Source organism: Bubalus bubalis, chromosome 22 (genome assembly GCF_019923935.1).
Source record: "Bubalus bubalis isolate 160015118507 breed Murrah chromosome 22, NDDB_SH_1, whole genome shotgun sequence".
NCBI lineage: Eukaryota > Metazoa > Chordata > Mammalia > Artiodactyla > Bovidae > Bubalus > Bubalus bubalis.
In genome coordinates this window covers 36,307,700-36,321,846 of record NC_059178.1, presented here as the reverse complement: position 1 = coordinate 36,321,846, position 14,147 = coordinate 36,307,700, and the positions used below count along the sequence as shown (strand labels likewise).

The 14,147-nt window shown below is 40.1% G+C and overlaps 1 protein-coding gene across 1 annotated transcript in view; it reads right to left on the bottom strand.

The window, feature by feature from the left end:
• The window catches only part of DSG4 (desmoglein 4), a 41,758-nt gene that overhangs the window by 27,261 nt on the left and 350 nt on the right, over window positions 1-14,147 (bottom strand). The window contains exons 2-3 of the mRNA XM_044934854.1: window positions 2,347-2,382; window positions 583-714 (exon numbers count right to left, since the gene is read on the bottom strand). Coding sequence (XP_044790789.1) covers window positions 583-714; window positions 2,347-2,382 — 168 coding nt within the window. The remainder of the gene's footprint in view (window positions 1-582; window positions 715-2,346; window positions 2,383-14,147) is intronic.

Sequence of the window (14,147 nt, the reverse complement as noted above, 5' to 3'; positions counted from 1 at the left end):
AGGAGACTCAAGAGATGTGGGTTCAATCCCTGGGTCAGGAAGATCCTCTGGAGAAGGAAATGGCAACCCACTCCAGTATTCTTGCCTGGGAAATCCCATGGACAAGAGGAGCCTGGCAGGCTCCAGCTCATAGGGTTGCAGCGTCAGACACGACGGAAGCAACTTCACCCAGGAATCTAATGGAAAATTTTTTCACTATCCTGACTCTCTTGGAGGGAATTAATCAATACTGTAAACCTTTGATTTTGTAATATAAGACTATTGCATACATCATGCATACCCTTCCTATAATGTAGACATGTGAGTACACAGAATGCAAATCAACAGATAAAGCTCAGTTGTGCAGGAGATCCAGATCTCCCTGCATCACTCAAGGACCCTCTGCTCTGTATTATCAGCTTCCAGAACGTGATGTTCAAAACAATGTCTCAACAATGCAAACAAATTACTCCACATCACCCATCTTCCTAAGTCACTATGGTGTCCTGGAGGCTGCAAGTCCTCAACGTGTCTGGGGCCTTTCCTGCCCTGCAGAAGCCTTTGTTATCAGCACAGCCTCCTCCTGTTTGTTTCATCACTTACTCTGGCAATCGGATTCCTCTTGGAGTTATCTTCTCCTTCTCGACAGGCTGCAGCAAACTTGATCCACTCCCGCTTCTGTCTTCTGACCGTTTGCCATTTTGCGGTGCTATTTTCCGCGTCCAATTCCTTCACCTTAAGCAAAAAATGTTCCCATTTTGCACAGTGTTAGAGCAGTTTTACTCAGTAAGGACATTTATTCAACGCTGTAAGGTGCACCCAGAGGAAGCAACAGTATTGAATTTGAGAAACAAAGAAAGTATTTACTATTTTACAACTCTGGATGGACATAGCCTGGTCACCTTGACTTAGCAACTTCCCTTGGAATTCTCTCTTTCTAACTATAGGATTCTAGTGAAACAAATTTTCTTAGCTGTGTATGGAGCTTATAGTATGTTCTAATGGGTAACAGGTGTGGCTTTTCTTTCCTCAACCTGTCCTCGCCAGGTGAGGAGTCCTGCCCACCTCACCCTTCACTCTGCTGTGACCAGGTTTCCTGGTCTCCGGAGTATAAAAACTGCAGTGTTTCATGTGAGTATATCCCCTGTGAAAAGAGCTTTGTGCTGGTGAGTATGCTCAGCTAAGAGTGGGAAGGGATTTTTTTCTCCTCTCTTGATAAGGACACTGCCCTGGCTAAGCATCCAAATAGATTAGCGCAGGATTAGAGGGGATATTTTAGCTGAGTTGATGGTACCTGCAGTAATCCCATGGACGTCTAGATGGCTTCTCAGAGCTGTCTGTTTGTATCTCTGCTTGCTATATGTTTTTCTCTTTGTAGTCTTATGTTGCTATTGTCGGAGGATATTTAAGAATTTTATAGTTAAAGAATTTATGTGGGAGATGAGAGGCAGGCTCAAAAGGGAGGGGACATAGTACCAACAGTTCATGTTGTTGTATGGCAGAAACCAACACAATATCATACAACAATTATCCTTCAATTAAAAATAAATAAAGAAGAAAAGAATTTAGAAATATTACTACCTGCATGTTTGTATACAAGTCCAAAAGTACTTATGTGTAGAGATTTTTAGCAGTAACTCCTAATATATTTATAAAGATGTGGATAAGTGTGTTTGCTTTAATCAAAGCTTTATTTAATTCCCACTTTGGGGAAAGAATTCAGTGAATGGAATTTATCCTTTCCAGAATCAAAGAATTTTTCATTTCCCCCCCATTTTGATGCAACTTCCACTTGATACAAATGTTCCCCTGTTTGCAACAGAGATTTGAAAACTAATTTTATTTTTTTCAAAGGTTTGAGATCATCATAATGGAAATTTAACTACTGAAATAAAGTCCTGCTGGAGATGGAGGACAGTAGCTTTACATCCTGAGTCCTGCTCTAAGAATCTGCACCAGATTCTCTGTTGTTTTATTTAGTTGTGATTACATATTTTTTACTTTTGTATCCTTTACTCATCGATTTACTGTCAGTTGTCCTCTTGCTGATGTAACTGTCAAAAAATCCTCTTCCCACTCTAATATGTAGCTTTGCTTCTTTTTCTTTGATTTAGGTTGGAAAATGATAGATAAGCTGATGGCATAGTTTGATAAGTAGGAGTTACTACACTGAGCTGTCACAAACCGTGGCTAAATGCATGGCTATTGGGGAATATAGGTTTTACCACTGCTATTTCAATTTTGAAGAAGTTCTTTCTCTTATCTTTTATCTCAACTATTATGGTTTCTGATTTTTGATATATGATGCATTACAAAATTCAGTTTTCTTTTGTTTTTAAATTGAAAAATAGTTTCATTATACATTACCTCAACAACAAATTCACTGTTTACTTCCAGCACCACCTGTTACGGAAGGTAAAATATAAGCATAAATTTTCATAATTTAAAGGAAGCAGTACCAGAAAAGCATTGACAGTGTTTTTATTAACTCATTTGTTAAATACTATTTTGTTAATAATATGGAATAAACATGGGTGATGCAACATACAGGGTTTTTGCCCTCTAAAGGCTTAACTTTTAGGGAAGACAAAATTTTAACTTACAGCAAGGCAGGTTAGGATACATGCTTCAACATAGATACTGATGGGCTCAGTGAAAGGACAGAGTGGACCGCTCAAGTTATCAAGGTGAATCCTGGGAAAGACTCATAGGAGAGGAGGCCATTGAAAGGGTCTGCAGGATGAACCTGCTTTGATAAGAGGAATTTATGGGGAAGAACACTTTCGCAAGAGGAAAACACAAGTACAGTTGTAAAGGCACTGTTTTAGAGGATGTTCTGGAAATGGTAAATAATATTCAGTCAGTTCAGGGCAGTAGCTCAGTCATGTCCGACTCTTTGCGACGCCATGAACCGCAGCATGCCAGGCCTCCCCGTCCATCACCAACTCCTGGAGTCTACCCAAACCCATGTCCATTGAGTCAGTGATGCCATCCGACCCTCATCCTCTATCGTCCCCTTCTCCTCCTGCCCTCAATCTTTCCCAGCATCAGGGTCTTTTCAATTGAGTCAGCTCTTCGCATCAGGTGGCCAAAGTACTGGAGTTTCAGCTTCAACATCAGTCCTTCCAATGAACACCTAGGACTGATCTCCTTTAGGATAGACTGGTTGGATCTCCTTGCAGTCCAAGGGACTCGAGGAATTAGAGGAAATGATGAGGAGGGATGGGTGACAAGGCTTAGATGTGAGCTTGGAGCCAGATCATGAAGTTTTATACTCCAGACTCAAGAGTCTAGACTTTATTGGGTAAGAGATTGGGAGTGACGAGAACGTGATTTTTAAAGCATGTCATTGATACAAAGAGGAGATTACAAGGAGAAAGCACTTGAAGTTGACACCCTTAGATAGCAGTTGCTTAGGTAAGACATAGAAAATGAACATCGGTGCTAAGGTGGCACTGGAAAGGGGAGAGGATGGACGCTTGTGGGCTGTGGGGCAGGAGAGAGGAAGAGTCACGTGATTCTGGTGACGTGAGCGAGGCTTTTTTGGAGAATTGAGGTACTATTATAGAAACAGAAAATTCAGCAGGAGATTATCACTGCAGGGAAATGGTGACCTAAGTTTGTTTTATTTGTTTGCAATGGGTTTCTGAAACTTGGAATAGATATAAAAGCTATATGTGTGTGTGTGCTCAGTCGTGTCCGACTCTTTGCAACCCCATGGATTGTAGCCCACCAAATTCCTCTGTCCGTGGGATTCTCCAGGCAAGAGTACTGGAATGTGTAGCTGTTCCCTTCTCCAGGGAATCTTCCCAACCCAGGGATCAAACCCACATCTCTTGAATATCCTGAATTGGCAGGCAGATTCTTTACCAAGTATGCCACCTGTACAAGTAGAATTTATCCAAACAGGAGTGCTGTTTAAAGTTGAAGGAAATGAGGCTATGACTTGAAACAGTCTAAGATAAAAGAAGTAGGCAGGGATTGGATTCTAATGGGAACTGCTTGTGCAGAGGTCAGAAGGAAGAAGTCTGAAAACAGAGGGCACCCAGAGACTAACAGAAAAGAGAGGTCAAGGGATCAGGGCTGTGGATGTACAGCAGATTCTGTTAGTGTGAGAATGCTAAGAAGGGGTAGGGGTTATGGTCCTTGCGGTGGAGGGTTGGAGAGGATGTGTAGTTCAGAAAGGAAAAGAAGTTGGGTAAGTAGGTGAAGGAGAAGTAGCCAAAGAGCAGGCAGAGTGAGTGGACTGGAGTGACAAGTTAGACAAAGAGGGAATCTTTAGTGGTTTACGTGCCATAACAAGGACAAGGAAAATGGGGATGAGGACATTGGGGGTCTAAAGTAGTCAGGCTTTGCTAACTTTTCCCAGGGGCATAAATCAAATTACAGGAGTCAAGAAATAAGTTATTGAGAAAAATGGAAATAACAATTATAGATTACATTTTCAAGTTCAGAAATTTTAAAAGTGTGAGATGCAGTGGGGATTTAACTAGATCAAGGCATATTTTGGGACACCATGATCATATATATGGTCTACAGGGAGAGGAAATGGGATTGTGGAGAAAGAGTGATAGGAAGAGAAAGGAAATGGAGCGGGAGAAGGGGGAAGAAATCAAAGAGCAGTTACGACTGTGATTGAGAAAATTTAGTTGTTCTTTAGTCACTCAGTTGTGTCCAGCTGTTTGAGACACCATGGACTGTAGCCCTCCAGGCTCCTCTGTTCATGGGATTTCCAAGGCAAGAATACTGGAGTATATAGCCATTCCCTTCTCCATAGGATCTTTCCAACCCAGGGATAGAACTCGTGTCTGCTGCTTTGGCAGTTGGACTGTTTACCACTGAGCCACCAGGGAAGCCCTGATTGAGAGAACAGGAATGGCTGAATCAGAGCTGTGGGTGAAAGAGACCAGATATGAGGAAGACTGTTTCTTCTTTTGAAACAGAAGATCAAAAGAATACAATGAAGAGAGAAAATCATTTGGAGGTGTAATTGGAGGAAAATTACACACGTACCTACTTCATAGTTCTGAACAGTTGGAATGAGCAGGCGTGGGGAGGGCTCCACGAGACTGTCAAAGACCTCTGGAATCTGCCAGAGGGGAGGTGACAGGAAGCCAGCCCAACAGCCCAAGTCAGAGAGGAGCCGTCGGCCCACCTAGCATTCTTGAAATGATCCTTCCCTCATTGTGCATTTGTTCTGTGCCTGTTCTAGCAGGACTTGACAGTCTGGGAGTGGGTGGACAAAGAATACAAGGGCTGTCCTGGCTTTGGGGATTGTTGTCAAGAACAGAGCAGAGATGCAGGGAGGGGATCAAACACGACTGTGAACTCCAGAGAGGCAGGGAACTGAGACCAGAGAGCCTGGGACTGGTGGAGGGGGGCAGAGTAGATTTTGCAGGTGTGAAATGGGGGTGTAAGAGGGAGTGTAGGGTGGTGATTTGGAATGACAGCTGAGTCCAGAGAGAGTAAAATACTGATGAGAAATTTGGCAGTAGGGCCTAGTATTTCCTTTTAACTTACTTTCTCACTCATGTGTACTTTTATTAGACATAGTAAAATATCTAGACCTGGGAAGAAAGTTTATTATTGAACAGAAGATGGTTTTAATTGGTTGCATAAGATGTCTTATTTCATAATTAATATTGCCTTTTTGGGACTTCCCTGGTGGTCCAGTGGTTAAGAATCCACCTTCCATTGCAAAGGATGCAGGTTCAATCCCTGGTCAGGGAACTAAGATCCCACATGCTGCGGGGCAACTAAGCCACTGAGCCACAATGAAGATCCAAAGTATCGCAACTCAGACCCAACATAGCCAAATACATAAATAAATAGTTTTGTTTTTTTTTAAAAATATTGCCTTTTGGGAGTTAGGTGTTCTTTTTGTTAGAAAGATAGATGATTCTGGAAGGTCTAAGAAAGTAAAAAATCACACAGTATCCCACAACTTAGAAATCACCATGGTTAATATTTGGAGAAATTCTTCCAGGATTTTTTTTTTTGTTTTAACACATATACAAGTTGTAATTTTTTTTAACCAAAAATAAATCATATTATAACATGCCATTTGATAATTTGTTTTTTGCACTGATTATTGGGGTAAAATTCCATGTCAGTGAATACACAGAGACATCATATATTTTGAAGGTTGCCGTATGTATCACTTTAATAGATGTCTTCCATTCAGGGCATCAGGATATTAGGATAACGGAGAACTGACAGATTCTGTGATTTAGATTCCCCCTTGTCTCTCTTCTCTCTCTCCTCTGCTTCTCCTCCTTCTTTCTCTGTCCTTTGATATTCTCTTCCACCTAGTCCTCTCGTCCTACCTGATGTTGTCTTAGGTTTGACTGAGAATCATACTAGCCTCAGTAGCCTGCTTCCTCTCTGAGCTATAATCAACCCAGTAACCTAATTTTAACTGGACGGTAGTGAGAGTGAGTCCTAGCGGGGTTCTGCTCATAACTCAGTCAGCGATGTGGCAGTAATTTCCCACTGTATCCACCCCAGTTTCTGCCTACTTAAAAGTCTGCCAGGTTAATAGTGGATGTGTGTGGTATGAAAACACCCGCTGAAGGATGGACCCAAATTACTGACTCTTTTTGTTAACTTAATTAAGCAGGAGGCTATTAAACTGGGGTGGCTCTGATGCTCTGGTGTTGAGGCAAGCAAACCAAAATCTAAGCCAATTAATGCCTCAAGGATAGCTGGGCACAGATAGTCCACTAGGCTTTAGGCTGTGCTTGTGTGTGTGCTCAGTTGCTTCAGTCGTGTCCAGCTCTTTGCAACTCCATGGAGTGTAGCCCCCAGGCTCCTTTGCCCATGGGATTCTCCAGGCAAGACTACTGGAGTGGGTTGCCACGCCCTCCACCAGGGGATCTTCCCAGGGATCAAAACTGTGCCTCTTGCATCTCCTGCGTTGCAGGTCTTTACTCACTGAGCCACCTGGGAAATGCCCAGCTTTAGACTGCAGCACCAATAATTTCCTAACTTTGCTTTTGCTTTTTCTCTATAAAAGCTTTCCCCCAGCCTCTGTGGGCAGAGTGTTTCTAACTGCTTACAGTTTGGTTATACCTGATTCCAATCAGTTTTTGTTCAAATAAATTCTAAAATTTTAATATGTTTTAGTTTATCTTTTAACAACTCATTTACTCAATGACTAAAACTTCTCTTGAATCACCTGATATTATTTTGCCAAATTGCCCTGGTTTTGCTTAAACTTTGCTGTCACATAATTATTCTTCTGACTGGGAGAATATTGATGTTTGTGTTGAACTATTCCTAATACTGTCTTATAGAAATCTTCAGATATTTTTGCTTATGTGGCCCTAATTCTTCAAAATTTTCTAAAAAATTTAACCTAATTTTTAGTTTTAATTTATTAAATAATTAGACAATTAATTAATTAACTTAATTAACTTAACTAAAAGAATCAGTGCTTTGGATCCATCCTCCAGCATGTATTTTCATACCACACACATCCAATATTAACCTTGCAGACTTTTAAGTAGGCAGAAACTAAGTGGATACAGTGGAAAACAACCTAAGACATCTAAAAAATTTCATCAAGAGTTTAAATAGCTGCAAAGGATGGAATTTAAGAGTATTGTAAATGTTGATATTTTGAAATAAAACTGTTACACTACTTTTTAAATGTAGCCAGTAGAATCCAAAAGCTGCAGTTATTTGATGTCAAAGAACCCATCAACAAAATGAAAAGACAAGTACTAAATGGGAGAAAACATTTGTAAATGATATGACCGATGAGTCAATATCCAAAATATGTGAATAGCTCATACAAGGCAACATCAAAACCAAAACCCAATTGAAAAATGCAGAAGACTTGAATAGACACCTATCCAAAGGACATTCATATGGCCAACAGGTACTTGAAAAGATGTGCAGTATCATTAATCATGATGAAATGAGAAATGCAAATTAAAACCATAATGAGGTATCAAGTAACACCTGTCAGAATGACTATCATCAAAAAGACCACAAATAACAAATGTTGGCGAGGATATGGAGGAAAGGGGACCTTAGTACACTGTTGATAGAAGTGTAAATTGGTTCAGCCACAGTGGAACATAATGTGGAATTTTCTCAGAAAACCAAAAATAGAACTATCATATGACCCAGAAATGCCACTCCCAGTCTCTGTGCCCTAGTTGATGAGTTTCCTGTCTTCTTTTTTTTTCTCTGGAGGTCCTTACAATAAATGGTATTAACTTTAGTAACCTGAATAGGACCTTTTCTAGCAATTTAAAAGTGCCAAGGAAACGAAAATGTATGTGCCTATGTTAATCTCCAAGAATATGATGAAGACTCAGATGGGGTAAAGAGCTCACAGGTTAAAAGAGGGAGGAAAACAGACGAGAAAAGATACTGGAATATCATACACATTGTAAAAGAAAGTTACAACATTGGCTCATTTCGGGAAAGGGGTCCATTTTGGAACTGTAGATTGAGTTTGGGCCATGTGATATTGGGTTCAAATTCCACTGTACCCCTTATGGTACATTTATGAATCATTTATGCCCCCCGATTTTATTTGTAAAATGAGGATATCTCTATTTATCTTTCAGGGTTTTTGTTATGTGTGTGAAATAACTTTGTTACTTGTAAGATGTTTTGCTAGTGGAAGGTGGTGAAATGGGATGGCAGTGACAGAGCAAATACCAGGGACCAACCCCTTGGTTGTCTCAATTTTTAACCCTCAAACTCACTTTGAAACTCACAGCCCCATTGAAGTTGCCTGTTGCGTATAGGTGGGAAATATGGTAAAGTGACTTTATTAAGAAATATAAATTAGAAACCAAACCCATGCATTCATTCACAAATTTTTATAGACAAAATACTATGTGACAGGCACTATCTTTTGTGTATAAGCTCCAACCTTTTATGATGTGTACATTCCAGGGAGAATAATAGGATTATATAATATTCTCTAGCCATCTAATTTTTGGCAAATTGCTGGAGTTTTTTCTGGGCCTAGTTTTCTTTTAAAATACTTTCTACTAGAGGGAATATGATGATTTTATATATGATATGGAGAAGCTAAGTCATTACATGTGCTGATTGCAATGTTGAAATACATATTACTCTGTTTCATACTGAGTGTATTTCAAGTAGTAGCCACAGAACAAGGCTATTTTTCACCTGCATAACTTATCTTTCTGAAGTCAGTTTTCGAAGTCATTTGCACACCTAGGACCAATTTATTAATAAGCAGTTCTCCCCTGAATAAGACTTGTAAAAATAATTGAGGAAAGCAATTGCTGTTCTCAGCGAGAGATGCCAAGTTCAAGCCTAATTATACCACTTTTGTTTGTAATTGAAGGTATATTAAGTAGTGGCATTTTCGTTTGGAAGCCATATAATTTTCTGTGTAGAAAGGCAGGCCAGACGTTTCTCAGGCAGGTAATATCTGAAGGTTTTACTCCAGTCCCTCCTCTGACAACCCTATCATCAGAGCTGCTCTCTGTGAGTGGAGAATTCCAACCTCGATCCCAAGCGGGAAAGAAAAGGAAACATCACTGCAGCTCAAACAACAGGTTCATTGCTTTACAAGGATTCTTCCCTGGATGCTTAAGTATAGACAAGAGTCCTAAGAACTGTATACTCAGGATCCAGAAGTTCTCTAAAAAAGAGAAATATCTTTGAAAGAGGGAGAGCATCATAGAGTCTCAAGAGCCATGAAATATTTTGAGAGCAGGACTTTTATGCTACAACTGTACAGGGAGATATTATTTAGAAGGCTATTAAAATTGTAGGTCATGCTAGGGTAATAGAGATATATATTCTTGTTTAGTCACTCAGTCACGTCCGACTCTTTGTGACCCTGTGGACTGTAGTCTGCTAGGCTCCTCTGTTCATGGGATTTCCCAGGCAAGAATGCTGGAGTGGGTTACCATTCCCTTCTACAGGGAATCTTCCCAACCCAGGGGTAGAACCTGTGTCTCCTGCATTGCAGGCGGATTCTTTACCACTGAACCACCAGGGGAGCCCTGATATATCATAGAATGGAACATTTATTTTTTTAGTTCATCATGAAGTCTGTAGGTATTTGAAGGCAAAAATATATTTTTTCCCACTGGGGGGGGATTAAAATGTATAATTTCTTAGCCATTTATATTAACAAAAAATAATAAAGATGAGGTTTGCTTCTATGTAATCTTTGGTGTGATGAAGACTTTTTTAATGCTCTATAACAAGCAGTACTGATACCAGTCATTTAAGGCTGTCTAGGGTATTCTGTTTAATACAAGTAAAAAGCCAAATCAGATAAGGGTATTTTTTTTCCCTTCTAGCCTATACTTCTAGAAAATTTCCTGTCAATTATATAAATAAAAACAACATTCTGTTCCACATATCAGAATAGCATTGTTTTAAGTGAGAAATTGATAAGTTAGTTCTAAATATGTTTTAAAATCTTGATGCTTGTTTTCAGCTTACAGTGAGATAGTATCTATATGCTTTGCCACCAACCTTATTTACTTTCCAAGAACCAGAATATTTTATTGTAATGTTTACATCTTATGTATAGCACAAATGATCACCATATGTATATGAAAATTCTTATCTGATAAAAGCTATGTGGCTGTTTTTAATGATTTTATCAGCTTGATAAAATATACCGTCTCACAGCTAATAACTGCCCTGCCTTAAGGTGATTCCTTCCTAATAAAACCTGTAGTAGTATAGTAGTAGTAGCAGTGTTATTCGCTCAGTCGTGTCTGACTCTTTGTGACCCCAGGGACTGTAACCCACCAGGTTCCTCTGTCCATGGGATTCTCCAGGCAAGAATACTGGAATGGGTTGCCATTCCCTTCTCCAGAGGATCTTCCTGACCCAGGGATTGAATCCGGGCCTCCTGCATTGCAGGCAGATTCTTTACCATCTGAGCTACAGAGAAGTCCAATAAAACATATAAGTCAAAAAAAAAAAAAAAACTTATGTAATTTATAACATGACTTCCAGCTTTAGATTCTACAACCAAAGTTATGAAAATAATATTCAGGAGCCAGTTACGATTTGCAGAGTTTCTGCACTGGAAAAAACTTGGTGACATCATGTCTAAATGTGTGTCCAGATGTGGGGCACAGTGAGGGCTTGCAAGGCTGTGTGCCTTGGCCAAAGGTATGCAGCCCCTTTGAGGGGAAGCTGTGACTCAACCCTGGGGCTTCGGAGTTGACTGCACCCTCCCACCCTGGTTTGTTTTATAGAAGTACATGATGAGCAGCATCCTTAGAAAGAAGATGCCAAAGGACTCCTGTGGTATAATGAAACACCCTCTTGTAGCGTAGAGTTTGGGGGTACCTTTTATAGGTTAAGTCAGTCAAAATCTTGCTTAAAGTACTTCTTGTGGTTAAGAGATAGATGACACAAAGGACCGTCTCTGAGAGGCTGCCACACCCTCGTTAGTGTAAGCTGCAGTGATGCTCCAGAGAGCCTTTGATTTAGTTCATGAAAAAAGGTCAGAGTTCAGGTTCAGGAAATGAAAGATAATTTCTTGTTGTTTAGTCATTAAGTCATGTCCGTCTCTTTGTGACCCCATGAACTGTAACCCGCCAGGCTCCTCTGTGCATGGGATTTCCCAGGCAAGAATACTGGAATGGGGTACCATTTCTTCCTCCAAGGAATCTTCCTGGCCCAGGAATCAAACCCAAGTCTCTTGCAGTGCAAGTGTATTCTTTACCACTGGGGCTTCCCTGGTGGCTCAGATGGTAAAGAATCTGAACACAATTCATGAGTTTACAAAGAGTCGGAAATGAATGAGGGACTAACACTTTCATTTTGCTTACCACTGAGCCACTGGGAAGCCCAAAAGACAAGTAGGCATGCCTGTTCTCCACAGCATCTATAATATTGTATTGATTGTCTTTAAACATTTCTTGCATTTATTCCAATGTTGAAACATGCTAGAAGTTTCTACTTCCCAATTCCAAAAGTTATTAATTGATACATTAAGGGATTGATTAGAAATGCAAGTCTTTAAGTCTATCACCATTATTAAGAAATGTAAAACACAAATACTTTAGTGGGGAGTAGGGAGAAATTTGGGTGTCCCCGGTGGCTCAACAGTAAAGAATCCACCTGTAGTACAGGAGCCACAGAAGGTGTGAGTTTGATCCCTGAGTCAGGAAGATCCCCTGGAGGAGGGCATGGAAACCCACTCCAGTGTTCTTGCCCGCAGAATCCCATGGACAGAGGAGCGTGGTGGGCTACTGTCCATAGGGTTGCAAAGAGTCAGACATAACTGAAGTGACTTAGCACACAGGCATGCTGGGAGAAATTTAGTATCAAAAACTCCAAAATTACTAAGGATAATAAATCAATACTACCAAAAAGAGATACTGAGAATCTGGAATATAGTATTCTTTCAAGATCAAGAGAAGAAAAATGAACTCTTCAGTTAATAATATTGTCATAAAACATGCTGTGCATAGAGGAATAGGAGGCAAATTTTAGTGCTCAAAAGTCACCTTTAAAATCTTGATAACATGCAATCAGTTTTTCTTATAGAAACAAAAAGTTTTTCTGAGTCAAAATATACAGATAATCCACAGAAGTGTAACCAGAGGTCATACTGATGATTCTTGATTTCTGTTAAAGATTAAGTCAGAATGTTCCCTCTTTCTTTAGTGGAATAAATGAACAGTGATCATTACAGCAGGGCATTGCAATTCTATTTGGAGTTTTTCAGTTTACACGTATTTTTCAAAAATTGTCATTTTGTACTCTGTCTTCCAAGCTCAGAGAATGGAATGTTCTACTGCTGTTCCCTTCCAAGCTTGGAGTGTGTGCCCTTTGCAGCGTCGGGCTCCAGCACCACTTTTGAAGTTCATAGAAACATGAACTGCAGAAGGGCAGTGCCTGCCAGACCAACTGTACACGATTCCTTATCTTCCCCGCTTGGCTGCCTTCTGCCCTTTTGAGCTGACATTCACATGAGTCTCATATAACACCACTGCCTGAGAATAGGGTGGAAGTCATTTACCAAGCTTACGTTGCAGCACAACTGCAGACATTCCTGGGAGACTGAGGTGCAGCCAACTATAGGTATTTGGCTTTATTTGCTTGGGAAAAAAACCCCTACAATTTCCAACAATTCTCTTCTATCTTTCCACTTATTTTTTAACTGTTTTGACCAAATTGTTCTGTCACTTGACCATTTATAGATTTAAGTCTAGTCTAATCTAACTTATTTTATTCTCAAATAGACTTTTCTAGTTGAATTGACAGTTGTTTGGTGAATTAACTAACCTGATCTTTGTTCCTCTAAGGATCCGGCCTTAGGAGCTGCCTAATCTCTTTCCAATGGGCCTCCCTAGTGGATAAAGAATACACCTGCCAATGCAGGAGATTTGGGTTCGATCCCTGGGTTGGGAAGATCCCCTGGAGAAGGAAATGGCAACACACTCCAGTATTCTTGCCTGGGAAATCCCATGGACTGAGGAGCCTGGTGGGCTACAGTCCATAGGGTTGCAGAAGAGTCAGACATGACTTAGCGACTAGACAACAACAGCAACAATCTCTTTGAAGGCTGAATACTTGCTATGCGTTATGAGGATTGGAGGAAAGTAATATAATATCCAAAATGCCATGTTTACATTGAAGAAATAGATCATGTAATTGTTCCCTTCCTGGACTGTAGGAATGCCTTAATAGTTCCAGAAAGGGTTTCTCTTCATGGCATTCATTTTTCTTTAGTCACTTCTGAGGAAAAAATTCCTATGACTTAAATATTTTATAAGTAATTGTAGGGCAATCCTGACATAGTTAACATTCCTCTACATTGAAAGAAACTCGCAGGGAAATAACTGTTTAAAAGAAATGGGGTTGATCGACTTTACTTCCCTAGAACCCATTTGCATTGAGAATTTTGACAGCAATTGGTCTGATTTAAGTCTAAGTAAAAGAAAATATAAAAATAATTGCATTTCTGATTATAAATTATATAAATATTCCAGCAGTTTATCTGAATTAGAGTCTGTCTCTGATGTCATTTATGGCTAATTCAGCCAGATTCTCACCCTGCTTCTCTATGGCATTTCTCCAGCATGGAGAGTCCTCTGAAGTCCCAGAGGCTGGACTCATAAGAACTCCCTTGGCAGGAAAAGGTTTAAAAATGGGGCAAATCCCAGGTAGAAAGTCCAACAGCTGACACA